This window comes from Dryobates pubescens, chromosome 3, assembly GCF_014839835.1.
Source record: "Dryobates pubescens isolate bDryPub1 chromosome 3, bDryPub1.pri, whole genome shotgun sequence".
Taxonomy (NCBI): domain Eukaryota; kingdom Metazoa; phylum Chordata; class Aves; order Piciformes; family Picidae; genus Dryobates; species Dryobates pubescens.
The window spans coordinates 35324254-35340875 of record NC_071614.1 but is presented as its reverse complement, the minus strand read 5'-3'; the positions used below and the strand labels follow the sequence as shown (position 1 = coordinate 35340875).

Sequence of the window (16622 nt, the reverse complement as noted above, 5' to 3'; positions counted from 1 at the left end):
AGCCACCTCAAAAGGACCTGAACCCTACTGCTGGAGAGCCCCGACAAACACGGTGTGAAGCCCCCCCTGCCCTGCACCAGCCACGGGCACGCCTCCCCACCTCCCGTCTCAGCCAACTCTCACAAAGAGCTCCCTCCACGCACAGGAGCTCCGCAAGCCACAGTGTAGCGAAACCCCGGCGCGACGTCGCTATCATGACGGCAGGCGCCCTCCTTCCCCTTCGCCCAGTCACAGGCCCGCCGAGGGACAGAAGCCGGGCAGAGAACGTGACACGGCCACCAGAAAACCAGCGAGCCCGCAGCGCCCAGCCCGCGATGCCCCACGGCGCCTGCACGGCGCGGGAGGCGGGGCCGGGGGTGGTCGTAAGGCGGTGGGGCGGGCGCGGCGCTGTGGGACGAGGTACGGCGGGGCCGAGCTGCGGAGGGCGGGCGAAGCAAGCGTTGGGGCTGCACGGAGCGAAGGCGAGGGAGCTGTGGCGAGGGACAAGCTGCGGGAGACGCGAAGGGGCGCGGCGGGCTGGTGGGACAAGGGGTGGAAATACCCAACCGAGAGAGAGCGGCTGGCTGCTCTCCGCCTCGGCCCGCCAGCCTAGGCCACGAAGGCCGTGGGGATTAAAGGCCGAGCGGATCAAAGGCCGGGCTTTCAGCCTGGCCCCGGCCTCTTAAGACCTTTTGGGGACCCTTAAGACCGTTTTTGGGGATGCCATGGTCCTCTAGATCGGCCTGTTTTGCTGTGGTGGTGTTCGCTGTGAGTTGCTCACTTCACTATTAAAGGCTTGACCTGAAATGATGTGTGTACGGGCTTTCCTGCCACAGCCACCCCTTTAATGCTGTGATCAAGGACGTACCTGCTCAGCTACAAAGGAGGGGACAGGTGTATCCCTCTATAACTAGTTGGGGAGAGGCCCTAAGTGCTGCTTGGGCTTGTCAGGCTGCAGTCTACTGCCACTTGTGTCTTTACAAAGCACAGCCAGGGAAGCAGGGATCAGGGATCAGCATTGCAACAGTAATTTAAATGCCTTTTGAAGGGCGGAAGCCTGACTTCAGACAATGCATCAAAATCTAAAGGTGAAACAAAAGGAGTATAGATGGATAGAATTAATCTTCTGTCTGTATAGCTTTCCAAAGACTGCCTAAGGTATCTGTCTGAAAACTTTGAGCAGACTCTCAAAAATCCTGCTTTTGCCTGGTGTTTCAAGGCCTGTGAAATTCTGCTGGGGGTGAAGTACAAGTACCTGGCCTGAGGCACCAAGTACAGACTAGTTAAAATGCACTAAGCTGTGCACTCAGAAGACCAGTGCACGTGTGTGCCCAGATGACCTATGTGGAACAAGTGTGACAAAATTGCTGCTGAGTGGTGTCAAGATTTTTTGCTTGCATACATGTATTTTTGACTGAGAAGAATGCCTGTCACATCCCCGGAATACCAATTTTCTCTAATGGAAATACAATATATCTAGAAACTCAGGTGCAAGGAATGGCAGCAATTAGTGTAAATATTATACAACAATTGGTAGACACACTTTAACCTTTAAAATATTTGACACAGTAGTCAAACATGACTTTGGGGTTATTTAGAACAGTTTAAGTAATGATGTTTGTTTCATCAGAAGGTAGGAACTTGCTTGTCTTCAGCTGCAGTGTGCTTTCTTCTCCAGAGTTGGGACCATGGCTATTGACTGGATTGGTTTTGCATATGCGGCAATGCTGGCTGTTGGAGGTGTTGTAGGATACACTCGTAAAGGTAAATACTGGGACAGCAGGATTTGGAAATGAAGCATTTTGAGTCTCCTCATTGCTATGCTTTATGAAAGCAAATAATTAATACAAGGCATGGAAACTTGGCTATAATGAGTATGACTGCATCTTAAAAGCATCCTGCACTGCTGCAGATGAGCAGAGTCTCATGAGATTTACTTGTGTCAGTGTAAGCATTTAATCTGACTAATGAGTTTGTCTGCAGGGCAAAAAGGGGCTATAGTATTTGACCCTCAGTACATTTGGGGCCTTTTCACATCCTTTAATTATTCCTGTGCTGAGCACAGTAGAAGATCTTTGATTAAAGCATATTTTGTATGGAGAGGTCCAGGCTTGATTCTGAGATTTTCAGATGCAGACTGGAAAGGAAACCATTTACTTGTATATTCTGATTTGGTGGTTAAGTATCTCACACTATTAGAATTGTGCAGTTTCACTCTAAGATCATCAGGCAGGTTTTAGGTTATCATGCACTACAAAGTACATTTTCCGTATTTCACTATTTTTGCAGTCACTTCCCGAGAGCCGGGCACAGTGTCCCGGCAGAGGTCGCAGTAGTACCGAGGACGAGCAGGCGGGCACGGCAGGCTGCTCCCCTGAAGCTCTCCTGCAAAGCACATGGCCCTGCAGCACATCCGTTTTCGCTGTGGCCATTGCCCACCCTTATTCTTGTGATTCAGAGTCACTGTTTCCCTGCACGCACATGCGTGGCTTTATATCTGACTTTCTGAACACTTTTGCTGTACTACTTTGCTTGCACCCAGCTGCACGCACTGCCTATCCCATGTGCTTCTTCTCTTCACTCTAATAGTTGACCAGTCCTTGTGGCAAATCTAGAATTTTTTATTATTGTTATTGGTAATTATTGTTTTCTTGCAAATTCTCGATTTAAAATATTCACTGTAACAGGACTGGTAGCTAAATGACATCTGAGGGTCTGGATTCTTTATTTAAAAACATTTGGGAATCAGCTTAATCCAGATAATGCCTCCTGTGCTGATGTTATGCTTTTATCACAGTATCACAGTATAACTAAGGTTGGAAGAGACCCCAAGGATCATCGAGTCCAACCTGTCTCCACAGACCTCATGACTAGACCATGGCACCAAGTGCCACATTCAGTCTCCTCTTGAACACCTCCAGGGACGGTGACTCCACCACCTCCCTGGGCAGCCCATTCCAATGACAAATGATTCGCTCAGTGAAGAACTTTCTCCTCACCTTGAGTATAAACCTCCCCTGGCGCAGCTTGAGACTGTGTCCCCTTGTTCTGGTGCTGGTTGCCTGGGAGAAGAGACCAACCCCTTCCTGGCTACAACCACCTTTCAGGTAGTTGTAGAGGGCAATGAGGTCACCCCTGATCCTTCTCCAGGCTAAACAATCCCTTCTCCCTCAGCCTCTCCTCATAGGGCTTCATCATATGGCACTGAGTCAAATACCTATTCAGAAACCTGTGTGTTTCTGAAACACTGAGCTTTATAAGTCAGTTTTGTAATAGCACTGAAAGAAGGTACTGAGTTACTTTAAAAGGCTGTATTTTCATCCTCATTGCCACCCAATTGTTCTATAATTAAATGTGATATTTGTGATACCATTCCTTTGTCCAGGACTGATGCCAGACTGAAAGGCTTATGACTACATGTGTTGTCCAATCTACCCTTTTATACATATTGACTCTCATTTTTGGAGACTTCCAAGTGCTGAGTCCAGAGAAACTGCAAAAATACTTCTGAAGATGTGTATGGTAAACAGCCAAATGCAGATTTGTGCTTCGAAGATTTATTTTACCCAAATTGCAAGCATTATCAGATCCTGATCACCTCCCTCTGATTTAGTCACCTTTGCCCCTAATGCCATATAAGAGAATGACTCAGTTACAGAAATAATACTGGGTGGCAATAGCTACACTGTGGTGAAATTGTTTCTTTTTTTAATATATTTGGATAATACCATAGGGAGAGAGAGAGAGAGAACTACTTTGTAAAGATAGAGCTCTCAGATGCTGTACTGAGAAATAACACTTCAATGGTTTCTTGCAGGTAGTAAAATCTCTTTAGTTGCTGGTCTGACGTTTGGTTCTGTGGCTGGTTATGGAGCTTACTGCGTAACACGTGACCCAAGAAATGTGAAGATATCATTGTGTAAGTGTTTTACTACATAGTTAAACAATCACAAAAAAGGAATCACTTTCCTTGACTGCATGTAAGGTTCTCTTTTTTATTAAATTTGGAGTATTGCCTTGCTTTACATGTTCATTTTTAAATAGCATTCAACACTTCAACTTAGCTTGCAAAATTCAGTAGTTTATCTGTGGAACCATAAGCAGATCATTAACACAAAGCCAGGAGGTGTGTGTTACCATCTGGCAGTGCCTCCTTTTATTAGATGATTACCTAAGATTACAAATATTGTGCAATCCAGTTGAGAAATAGGGGAGTGTACTGTGGTAAAATCATTAGCACTACAGATTAGAATGCAATTCAAGAAGTAAAGTAGTTGTGGGATCCAGTCTTGTGTACTGGAACATATCCTCAGCTCACAATTAAACAAATCATTTGACTTAGGGTTTTTCCTTTGCTGCTGAGAAATACAGGATATAAACTATGCAATAATTGTCATGATAGCTACTTTTGCCATGGAACCCTCATGGAAGCAAGGGACTACAATGTCTTGGAGGGACATTACCATCACACAACTGATTTGCAATAAGAGCCATTGGGAGCTTGTCTCATTGTTTTAGCAGAGGTGGCTTAGGCTGTGGTTTCACATGCAGAAATGCATTTGCAATAGCATTAATCCAGACTCTCTGAATATGCAGTTTTTTCTAAGTTTAAGTTGGAATTTATGGTATATTGTTCATGCTTGCTTTGTGCTTTATACCAGCCACACTGTGACCGTTTGAGGCTGTGCCTTTAAGAAAGGGACAGTGTTAGAACACTCTGGCAGGTGGTCTGCGCTAACTGGCAATTTTTGCCTGAAGTGACTTAGGATGTATTCATACGAAGTACTGTGCAAGGGTCAGCCATTCAGGCCGAGTTTAATTTCTTCCAGACTGACGTATCTCTGTCTGGAAGAGGGTGTCTTCTAGCTTCTGTATACATAGATCTCTTAAATGAATAAAGAACTCAGGATAAAGACTTAAGAATTAGACACACTTGGAAACATCTACAGGTCTACACCTTAAAAAATGTTGTTGGCTCCTGTATCTGCTACTTTCAGAATCACAGGAGCTTTCCATAATAAATGTGTATTGCTTTTGTGGAAAATCAGAATGTTTTCACTTGTGCTTAACCTCCTGAAGTGCCAAAAGCAACTAGGGCAGAAGGGAAAAGGTGATTAAGTGCATGGAAGAAAGTTCCTGCATGCTCTGAACTTGAAATACAGTAGAGTAACTTGCAGCGTCAAAGGAAGCAAGTACCCAAACCTTTGAAAGGTCAGGAAAGTTAAAATAAATTTTAAAATCTCCTTCCAACTCCAAAATTAGCTATAGTACTTATCACCTATGCAAGAGTCTTCTACAGTAATGTAGGTAATATTTCAGCACAATACTGTCATAGTAGGGTTCTTGTAATGTGTCCTACATGCAAAGAGTACATAGAATAAGATGCTCCTGGTAAATTTTCTTACTCATTTTATAAATCATTCTTTCAGGTATTTGCCTGCTTCCCCTGAACTTAAGTCTGCACTTTCCTGAATACTATATTAATGCAATTTTATGTATCTACAAATTCAGAGTTTGGTATGCAATAGGTAGTGCTATTTAGAGTGCAAGTTGATGCACCTGATTTGTCGAATTTCTGATCTGAATCCAATTTACTGAATTGACTTTGTGGTGATTTATTGACTAATTTAAGGTGAGACAGTGAGCATCTAGCTGAAAATAACATCTAAAAGTTGGATGTCTTATAAACTTACTGGCACATGGTAAAAGCCGGATGGTAATAACTGGAAAAGAACATTACAGAATGAACATGCTGTGTAGCTTGTAATTCATTGTAAATATGCTCAGGGCTCTGGCACGACACATACTGTGGAATAGTCCACTCTACATACATTTCTGAAAGGATCAAGACTATGGGACCAGAAAATAAGAGCAATGGATAATGGAACATAAGATTTTTTTTCAGGGTATGTTTAATGAGTGCACATGCATGGCTGGTAGAGTTTTTAAGATACTTGTAACTGTCAGAGCTTATTTTGTAATGCTGGAGTGAGCTTAAGACTAATTCTTGACACCTGTGAGCACAGGACTGTCCACAGACATAGACAGTGGAGTTTGAAGAGAATTAGCCAGATGGTTCAACTGCTCCATAAAAATGGGAAGAGATTTGTATAACTGCCAATACTTTGGTTGCAAGAATGATAAAGCCCAGCTGCCCATGAGAAATCCTGCCTCTCCACCCACTTCTAGGAAGCATTTCAGGTGACAGTTCTTTAACAAAGCTAGCTACTCATACAGTTTTATGTATTCTCACCACTCATTTATGTAGCAGTCTTCAGTCAAGAGTTTAGTATGAAATCCCTATGCCTGATCAGTTCATTGATGCCTCCATTTTTAGGTAGAACTCCTCCAAGAAGCTGCAACTCCTTTCATGATGTTTGTTCACTGCTGTTTGTGCTGCATTTGTTGCCCTTTTGGGCTGCCCACCTCAAGGATGGTTCCCTCGTAGCAAAAGGAAATGAGAACTTGTGGTCATGATGGAGATGTTCTGTAGCAAAGACAGGTAGCAAACCTTCCAGTCTAGTGTTTCAGGCTCCACAAATAAAAACAGATCAAGTTGGATGCTTCAGCTTCTTGAGTAGTTGGAAAACAGCTCTGATGATCTAGGGTGGTGGGATTTATGAGACACTATTGCTTTAAATTAGCATATGTGTTACTGTTAGGATGAAGACTCTTCCTACCTTATTTGTATCCCCTTGAAAGTAGATGGGGGGGGGGGAGGAATGGTGTCAGAATTTAGTCTGAGAAACTTAGTATTTGTGGAGTAGGATTTTGCACTCTGTTGCATATGAAAACCTTATTTGTAGCTGACAGAAATCATAGCACTGTATTTAGAAAAGCAAGAACATTTTTGCAGACCCCATCTCTGGCCTAATGTTTCACTAAATTGCAGTTCATAGCAAAATATAGCAATGACCTTCAATAACTCTCCATGTTCCTGAATAGTTCATTAGGAAAAGTGAGAACATAAATATATTGATTTGTCTTTTACAGTTTCATCTTTTCTTTTGACCATTATAATGGGAATGAGGTTCAAGAGGTCCAAGAAATTAATGCCAGCCGGAATAGTAGCATGCCTGAGGTAAACACACTGAGCATCTTAATGTAATGCTTTCACTGATTTTTCAAATACTTGCCATTTGCCATCCAATTTCAGCCAGTATCAGTGGAAGTTACTGTCATCCAGCAACTGTATGGCTTAAGTGAAATTGGTCTGGAGGTCACAGTCCTGTCTCCAGTGAGTGGCTTGTGCATCTCACTGGGCATATACATCCGACATGGACTGGCTTTTTCAGCACAGAAAGGACAGATCTGCATTTAAATATTAATGTATATTGATAAGGCTCTTGGAAGACCCTGAGGTAAACCTCAGTGTTTTCAAACACATCTGCATAAAATTAGACATCTAATTTAACACAATACAGTTATCTGAAAAGAGACCAACACTTGGTTTAGAAAAGCTGCATGCAAAACTAGTGGAAGTGCAGCACCTGTGAAAACTAGGACATTTTTGACCTAATCTAAGACCTTTGCTCATTATTACTGCAAATTACGATGTTTCTAACCATTCTGACTGCTTTATTGCTGTTTATTTTGGCATGCTGGAAAACAATTTTATGTATTTATTATTTTGGAATTAAATTATGGAGTACTTTTTATGGATTTTTTTCCCTGGCAAGTCTGTAATTCAAAATATTTTTCAACTGTTATGTCAGAATCTCCATCCTCTGGTAAAAATGATGAAAGTTATTCCTTCAGAGTTAATACAGCACCATTAACCAATTTGCACCATTGAGATACAGGGAGGCAAAAATTCAATGCAAATCATCAAGATGCAAAATTGAAGAATCAGGACTTAGACTGGAAAATGTTCATTTCCATTGTGGATTGCTTTTTAAAGCCTAGGTGGATTGGGCATTTCAAAAGGCTGTAGATTTAGACATCTTTAAAGATTGCATGCTAGTGGTTCTAGCGTTCGGCATTTATGAATGCACTGTTATTTAATGATGACTTTCACTGTTTTTGTCCATGCACAGGCATATTTATCTTTTTTGTTCTATTTTTCTTTGCAGTCTTTTGATGATTTTGAGGCTTGTTTTCATGCTGCTGTAAGAGAATTTGGAAACTCAGGAACCCAAGTATGACTGCCAAGCCATACCGAACAAGCTCTCCATACTTGAAAGAGGAGTTTGAACCCAAGTCTTAAATTGCATTTATCTTTCCTGTAAAGATCTGTACCTCTTAACTGACGATTGGCATTTGCTGATATTTTGCAGTATGTTTTGATCTACTTACATTTAAGCAGTCTGTTAACTCAAAGAATCTCTTTAATTTTGATCTCTCAGGAGTGCTGAGCACTCCAGAAAATTGAGTTAGCCTTGCACTGTATCTCTGAGAAAAGTATATAAATAAATGGTTTATGGTAAAAATGTATATTGTATTGAACCATAATTTTGTAGCTTCTGGGATTCGGTAATCAATTCTGGCCTGTACTGTGGTGTAGTAGAAAACTCACCTTCCCTTCCAACACAGGCACTTAACTGTTTCTAAATGCAAAAACTGTTATCAGTGATCAAATAAAATGTAAAATGTGTGAAGCTTCCATTTTTTACACAGACTACTGAGTTCAGGGATTGGCATTACTTTAGATGGCACAGGTAATAATTAGTTTCTCAGTCTCCAAAGTGTGGCTGAGACTATCTTCTGCTCCACAGAATGTGCAGCCAGATCACTAGCAAACTAAATACTGGCAAGTGCAGTACTGAAGACAAAAAAATTGCCTTTTTTTTTCCTCTTTTCCACTTCATGTTTTTCAAACAGAGCTTTCTTATAAAGGCTATCATATACCAGCTCTCAGTGCTCCACAAAGCCAGCAGCAGAATACCAAGCTTATTGTTCTTGGCAGAGGCTTAGGTGGTGACAAGATAATGGGAGCAGCTCAGCTGTCTAAGGCACAACTGACCAAAAAGTGGAATCCCCCCCAATCAACCCCAAACCACAGCCTCCAGCTTTGGAATGTTGTAAAGAAGGCAATACTGTTACCAGTCGCCTCCAGGTGTTGCCACACTTAGAGGTGATTGAGCAGTATGTTACAGACTACAAATTGGGATGACAGCTGGACTCCTAAGATGTGGATCATTTCCTCCTGAAGCTGAGCTTTAAGCCATGTCAGAATGGAACTGCTGTGTACCATAACAAGCTTGGGTGACCAGTGCCAGTTGGGATATTTGTACTGAGCTGAATCCTGCCTGATATTAAAATCCAGTGGAAAGTTTAGGCAACCTAGTGCTGAAATGTAGAAGCCAGCCTGCAGCTGCTGCTACTCCAGATCCCAAAAGCATGAATATGTTATATTTTTGAGCATCTCTAGAGTTGGGCCTTCTGTGCAGTCCCTGAAGGAGCTATAGGGGCAGGGTGATGGGGTAGCCTCCATGCTCAACTGCAACCCAGAAGCTTTTGCTGCAATTCCTGAGCAGCCCAAACTACTTGGCATGGGACTGGAGAAGGTAAAACCTTACAGAAAGAGTCAAGTGGCATTTTTCTCACTGTTACCACCTAGCCAAGCTGCAAAAGGAAAAGCAGTGGAATAGATGCTTTCAGTGGATGAAAAACACACCAGGCTAATTAAACACAAGCATTTTGACCTTTCAGTGAACAAAACTGCTTCTAAGACAGTCATGTGGGGATTAAATAAGATTCTTGCTTTTGCCCATAAACTTAGGAGGATCACAAGTTTAAATGTTTTAATTATTTTTTTTAATTGCAGCTCTAAAAGTACAGACAGCAGTGGAATACAGCATGATGATGGTGAGCTCTGAACCATGACACCAACTGGAGAGCAAAGCAAAAGACTGTAGGCCTAATTGAAATGACACCCCCATTTTTATAGACTATCTTCTCTGCTGCAGTTTATAAAGGGGGAGAGAGGGGGCTTTCTACAGTACTCTGGAATACAGAATTAACCAGGTTGGAAAAGACCTTTGAGATCAAGTCCAACTCATGGCACTAAGTGCCTCATCCAGTCACTTTTTAAACGCTTCCAGTGATGGTGACTCCACCACCTCCCTGGAGAGCCCATTCCAGTTGTCAATCACAGATGAAACACTTTACCCCAGAGGGCATGTACTGGAATTAAGCAACACAAACTATCAGCATATTTTATTTCAGAGAAATAAATGTTAGCCTTTCACTCTAATTTAAACATACATCCTTTTTCAGCAATTAAGTCAGTGGCTGCATGATGCAAGCTACAGAATACATCTATGCAGTCTGCATGTCAAAGGCACAGCTCTGGTAACAGATTACAGTGGTATTATCGTCAGCAGCCACATGATTAGAAATTGAATATTTTCCTCACAAGAGCAATGAACTTCTCATCTGTCTGTGGCTTCCTCTGGCTGCCAGGCTGCAAGAATTTTTTGATTGTTGGGATGTTGCTTGTTCTTCCTTTAAAAGCCTGTAAGAAGCAGCAGTAAAGCCAATGAGAGTGAGGAAATTATAATTTCATTCCTTGTATTTTAAAAATCGGGTAACTTGGATTTTTACTTCTCAGACGTATTTATTAAGCAAAGAAAGGTAGTAGCAACTTCTAGACAGCTCACTCAGTATTTTCCATTGAAAAACCCCCAAACAACACAGTAAATTGGCTTTCTTGGAATATTCTGTGTGAATATTCTGATCTGCAATGCTGGTGCTATCAAGAGCACCTGTTTCAATCAATTGTTTTTAAACTGGGCAGTGAAATTTGTATGTTACATTCCATATTGAGATGAGATGACGACTAACCTGTAGCAGAGGGAATGCAGACAGTATATCAGGCTTACATTCTTCTGCCATTAAAATGGCTTCCAGCAAATGGACATCTGCCCAGCTTAATTTGTTACCAACAAGGTAATCTTGGCCATGGTCTTTTAAGGCCTACAAAACACAAACAAATTTAAAAAGTCATAGAGGATGTAACAGTTCTATGTAGGTATTTAAGTACAGAGAGATTTCTATAAAAATGCAGGGCAGGGCAAATCCATGCAAAACCCCATAAATTAGAAAGGGATAGATAGGACAAAAAGATTAAATCAGCTCCCATGTTTCAATGTGTGTGGACCTATCGCTCACTCTAACCTTCTACATCAGGGAGCTGTAGCAAGCCTCATACCCCAAGACTTCTATAATAGAAACGGGAATAAAGTGACTGGAAAAGGTAGTCAGCACGGTTTACTTGTATATTTTGATTTTTTTTTTCCTTTAAGTGAACTCCCAAATGTTTCTGCAAAAACTGAGATTGCAGATTATAGTTTGAAACAGGTATGAACGAACACAGCTCTTCCACCCTTCATCTGGTATGGAAGGATTTGTTCATGGCAAATTGCTGATGTAAGGATCACAGCCTGCCAAAGCTACTAATGCTGTTAACGGGCAAGCCATGGTGAATGCTGCAGCACGGCTTCAGAGCAGTTACCAACTGTCCAGCCTACATTTTCCCTGAGGACTATCACCCTCATAGCAGGAGCAAGTGAAGGAAATGTGTCTGTGCCTAAGCTACTCTAATGCCACACTTAAAACAACTGACAAATGTGCAAATCAGTCTGACTTTGGAAACCAGTTCCTTCTCTGGTCCCATCTGCCAGTCAGAGGCAATAACCTCTGACAGAGGCAAAGCTCACACCTTCTGGTAGTTAACTTCCTACACTACTCTAACAAGGTCCACCACAGCTTGTCTGTCAAAACCATATGGAAACTCCCAAACAGAGTGTCAGAACCAGATTGCCTTTAATGTTTATAGTACCTTTTGCTGCTCTACCTGGCTGCTGAGTGTTTAAAGTGAACCCTCATAGCTAGGGATTTTTTCTGTCAGGACTGTATAATGCAGTGACTGCAAACTTGGATAAGCTAAATCAATCAACAACTTAAACAGCTGGTACAAAAGGAAAATTATTAATCGTTCTACCAAAATTAACAGCTAAAAATCACGGAAAAGTTTCACTGTGAACTAGGATTATTTTAAAGACTTTCCTTCAGCAAGTCTACACACTAAAGCATATCGAACAGTAGTTTATGTCACCCAGGCATAGGTTCAGAGAATATTGGTGTCTAAATTTGATGGGGTTTAAAGTATTTAGTAACTTAAATACTTCTCAGACATCAAATCTTTGAAAGATTGATGTGTACAATCAAGCTCTCAGCACAGCCTTCCCTTGGCATGGCAGTGGAACTGTGTGAACTCTGATTATAGCAGCACTGGCTTACAATGTTTATGTGCATTTTTTTCACAGGGCAGCCTCTGTGGATTTCATTTGTGCAATCCAAGCTCTGATAAAGAGGCATGTGAAATTGCATCAAGTCCTGTATTTTCTGAATGGCCTTCAGCTGCCTGTGAAACAAGGGTTCAACCAGAAATGCAGATGTGCTCTGAAACAACACAGCTTTGTACCCTTGGCACAGCCTTCCATGCTCTGAAAAAGCACTGTGAGGAAGCCTGTATAGTACAATCATACAACGTACAAAAAGTAGTTACTTAAAGACACAGGCTGGTGAGATAAGGATTGCAGCTAGCTCAATTCAAACAAGATACTAACACCAAAACCATTTAGAATATCCTAATGGGAAAAACAAAACAACAGAATAAACAGCAAGGTCACAGAAAATGGCAGGCCAGTAACATCCAGACTACATTACAGGCAGAAGCAAACAACTCAGCTCCTCCTGATCAGCTCTCACCTAGGCAAGAAAGACTCATGGGCTTTTTGGGGGTGGCAAGCATAGCAATGTTTTACCTTGTAGCTCATTGGAGGCCAACTCTACTGCAGGCTAGACAGGAAATAATTGCTTTAAGCATTTATGCTAAATACATCCTGTTTGCAGAGCCATTTTGTGCAGTTTTAAGGATGCCCAAATAATGATTCGGGAAAAGATAGCAATAGTCTCCGAGTACAATATATTAAAGCAAAGAGATTGAGAAAGATCACAGAATTAAGTCCTTAATTATAAAGCACAATTATATTTAACTTTGGACAGCAAGAGTATATATACTTTCAGGCAGTAACTTCTGAAGGCTGGCACAGACATTTAAATAGAGCATCTATGCAAAATACCATGAGCTATCAGCCACCAAGCTAGGTTTAAAAAGTAGGGTGTGCTCTTTGAGGAGTCTTAAAGAAAAAGCAAAGATGCTCAGTACTGAAAGTAGTTGAATATTATTTTGTGGCCCTCCTTGTACATTGCTGAATGCTGGCTCCATCCTACAGCTCCAGAGCTGTAAGCACTTGCATTCCTGATAGTTGGTGTGTGGGGCCACGGGTGTGGTGTAGAGGGGGAACCTGTACCCACCTTACTGTCTATGCAGACTACTGATGATTTATCACTTACCTTTTCATAAACAGGAAAGTACCTGGTTGTAGCTCGTTCAATGATTAAGGCAAGATTCTTTTCTTTTGCTTCAGCTGGTTGAAAAGGGTGGAACATGATCATTCCCATTAGGTCTGTTGTTCCCTCTACATACATATCAATCCTGAAACAAACATTTCACATTTAGAATCTGAACATTCCATTTTGATTATTTTCCTGAAATACAATGCTGAAGTGATCACTGAGTAAAACACTTATTAGTGAGTGTAATATAAGACACTAGTTTGTTTTCTCATTCTCCCACTTTGATTGCAGGTTATTTTTTTTCAAAGCACAGGTCTGTATAAACAGGATCACGGTGTTGGCAACAGGTAAGAGTCTGCAGGTTATGTATTTAAAGTGGCATTCATGCTGTTTTCCATTGATAACCTATTCATTTGTGCTGTGGGAGAAACGACCACAGCACGCGAGAGATAAAAAGCAGCTTTGAGCCCTAATCATGAAGGGGTCTCAGCAACAAATAGCTGCCAATTGCCAGTTCAGATATGCCAGTCCATAATAATCCCCACAATCTCTGAAGCTGCCCCCCTCTATTATCATAGAATAAATCCTTTACTGGAAGTGGCAGTCAGTTAGGTTAAGGATTTAACTGAACTTCTACATGACATTTTCTTTTAAAGAAAGAATATGCAAGGACTTATTGCATTAGCCCTTTAATTATGACAATGGAAAGTATCCACATCTTACATAGTAAAGTACTATTAGGAAAATACTGCTTTCACTTTCAGTAGCATTAACCCACTGAACATGCCTTTTTTGGTTTTTAAAACCAGCTATTGAAGATTCTTTACAAGGAGAAAGGAAAGTTTGACAAAAGGAAATTAAAACACCTGAAGACAAGCAGCTGTAGTTCTTCCTACTGTTTTCCAGTTCAAAAAGAAAAAAACGTAACAGGCATATTTAGCTTTTAGTATTGTATTAAGGTTCTGCAATTAATTGCTTCTGGTCTCTGTGAAATCAAACAATCCTGAAGGTGGCCATAATATTCTCAATACAAACATTTATCAGTCACAAGGTCTATTCACCCAGTCCCTGGATGTTAGGAGACAAAGCACTGACAGATGTACATAAGCCTTTACATGGAGATACTTCACAGCAATCCTCTCCTAGATGTTAAAAATCACGGGGGACTATCAGTAAGGACAGTATGCACTGTTACTGTACCAAGCTCTCTCCTTCAGGTCCTTCCCATAGAGGTTGTACTTTGCTGCTATGTAGCTGAGGATGGCTCTGGTCTGCACCATCTTCATCCCATCAATCTCCACCATGGGGACTTGCTGGAACATCAGTACTCCATCTAGGAAAGAAAAAGAACAAAACTATTCCAACTACTGCAGTGCTATACTAAATCTGAGAAAGAGACCTGGTAATGTATCAGGAAATTCCAAGGAATGGAAACATTCACAAGCAAGCAGGCCTCTCAAATCTTCTCTTCATAGGTCACATCTTGTACAATGTCTTGCGAAAATCTCATCTGATGTTTTTTTGTTACCTTGGTGCAAATTTATGTTTAGAGTACAGTTCACTGACTCACCATTGCGCAGTTTTTCTAGGTCGTCCTTTGTCTCTATGAATTCTTCCTCAAACTGCAAAGCAAAAATTGAAAAGAACTGTCACTCCAAAAGCAGTGGGGGAAGGGGAAACTGGTCTGCAAGATAGCCTCCACCTTTTCATGCGATTCTCCACACTTCTCATGATGATGTTGAACTCCCCACTCCTATTCTTCACCTCTGCTCCAGCAGTGTCACCAACCCCACAGTAATGTACAATGCTTTACACTTCAAACCCCGCTTCTTTCATTATGAAGGTAAGTCTCCTTGCTTGTGCAATTACCAGACACCAAATCATTCACTAAAAGCAGCTGACACCACGTGAAATAGCATGAAATTTTTAGTAAGTCATGCCTCTGTTACACAGCATTTATCTCCCTCTTTGCCCCGCTGGCTTTTTTTGGTTGGCTGGTTTTTGAGGACATTTGAATGAAGGCAAGATCTTTGTTTCCTCAGCACTCATGCTCTGCAGCTTCACGGTCAGCAACATTTAGAAGTGACCACCATTTAAAAAGCCTTTTATTTTCAATACAGCATAAAAAACCCCAAACACTTTCAATGTACCATATTCAAGCAAAAATTGCATGGAGGAATTGAGATGCCTTAGAAGGGTTTTCACCTTACATGAACCTAGATAGCTGCTCCACTGCCTCCAGGGCAGCTTTGCTGATTTACACTACTTGGGTCCTGACCCAAAGAACAAAAAGCTCTTTGGAGGTAACATTCTACCATTTTTCATGTGCTACACATGGTCTTTCATTGGAGAACAAGCATGAGACAGAGAAGTAAGGGGCACTTATTAAAAGCCAGAGATATAGAGATCTGGAGCAACAATTTAAGATCTCCTCAGCTTAAAGCACCTTTTGAAAATAACAACAATTGTTTGTGTATTAAAATGCTTTAACCAGGCAACTGTTGCTCATGGAATATGTTAAATAAGGACAACCAAATCTTCATATTCTGCATCACAACATGCGTGTCTCTAAGCACAGATGTAATTGGGAAGCCATTCCAAAGAATACTTATTTTAATCACAAATTAATCTGATCATGTTACATTCTTACAAAAAAAAAAAGAAAGAGATACAAACCTCAACCCCAGCTGCTGCTAACAGCCATCGGATTGACTCCATCTTCCCCCTTCCCTTGGTATAGTGCAGTTTGGGTTTTCCCGACATGATTTCAGAGTTTTTGTTTCCTGATAAATTCAAGATGATGATCTTACTGGAAGCACACTTCAAATTAGCATTTAAAATGTTTCACCCCAAACTACCAAATACAGTTGAATGATTATGAAAGCAGAAGGACAACAAAGACTGTACCTGGGCTTGATACATTTCCTGTGGATTTCTCTGGCAATTTGAACAATCACAGTATCACAGTATCACAGTAACTAAGGTTGGAAGAGACCCCAAGGATCATCAAGTCCAACCTGTTCCAACAGACCTCACAACTAGATCATAACACCAAGCGCCACGTCCAATCTCCCCTTGAACACCTCCAGGGACGGCGACTCCACCACCTCCCTGGGCAGCCCATTCCAATGACGAATGACTCGCTCAGTGAAGAACTTTTTCCTCACCTCGAGTCTAAACCTCCCCTGACACAACTTGAGACTGTGTCCCCTTGTTCTGGTGCTGGTTGCCTGGGAGAAGAGACCAACCCCCACCCGGCTACAACCACCCTTCAGGTA

The 16622-nt window shown here is 41.5% G+C and overlaps 2 protein-coding genes across 2 annotated transcripts; one reads left to right on the top strand and one right to left on the bottom strand.

Annotated features, from left to right (window-relative positions):
- Positions 1 to 351: 351 nt before the first annotated feature.
- Positions 352 to 8648, top strand: TMEM14A (transmembrane protein 14A). Its single transcript, XM_054179965.1, has 5 exons — positions 352 to 399; positions 1658 to 1743; positions 3797 to 3898; positions 6973 to 7060; positions 8052 to 8648. Exons 2-5 carry the CDS (start codon positions 1668 to 1670, stop codon positions 8089 to 8091), a joined length of 306 nt encoding a protein of 101 aa, XP_054035940.1. The 5' UTR covers positions 352 to 399; positions 1658 to 1667; the 3' UTR covers positions 8092 to 8648.
- Positions 8649 to 10122: 1474 nt separating this feature from the next.
- On the bottom strand, positions 10123 to 16156 carry LOC104303537 (glutathione S-transferase). The gene is made up of 6 exons (XM_009904173.2): positions 16021 to 16156; positions 14915 to 14966; positions 14545 to 14677; positions 13342 to 13483; positions 10765 to 10896; positions 10123 to 10435 (listed from the first exon to the last, which is right to left on the bottom strand). The coding sequence occupies exons 1-6, from the start codon at positions 16105 to 16107 to the stop codon at positions 10313 to 10315; spliced, it is 669 nt and encodes a 222-aa protein (XP_009902475.2). The 5' UTR covers positions 16108 to 16156; the 3' UTR covers positions 10123 to 10312.
- Positions 16157 to 16622: the final 466 nt, after the last annotated feature.

Bases quoted from the DNA above. Each gene is read 5' to 3' on its own strand.
- LOC104303537 (XM_009904173.2), bottom strand. From the start codon at position 16,107: ATGTCGGGAAAACCCAAACTGCACTATACCAAGGGAAGGGGGAAGATG. The intron at 10,897-13,341 runs GTAAGTGATAAA...TGTGTTTTGTAG, and splicing joins ACTTTCCTGTTTATGAAAAG to GCCTTAAAAGACCATGGCCA. The intron at 10,436-10,764 runs GTTAGTCGTCAT...TGCTTCTTACAG, and splicing joins CTGCATTCCCTCTGCTACAG to GCTTTTAAAGGAAGAACAAG.
- TMEM14A (XM_054179965.1), top strand. From the start codon at position 1,668: ATGGCTATTGACTGGATTGGTTTTGCATATGCGGCAATGCTGGCTGTT. The intron at 3,899-6,972 runs GTAAGTGTTTTA...TGTCTTTTACAG, and splicing joins AAATGTGAAGATATCATTGT to TTTCATCTTTTCTTTTGACC. The intron at 7,061-8,051 runs GTAAACACACTG...TTTTCTTTGCAG, and splicing joins GGAATAGTAGCATGCCTGAG to TCTTTTGATGATTTTGAGGC.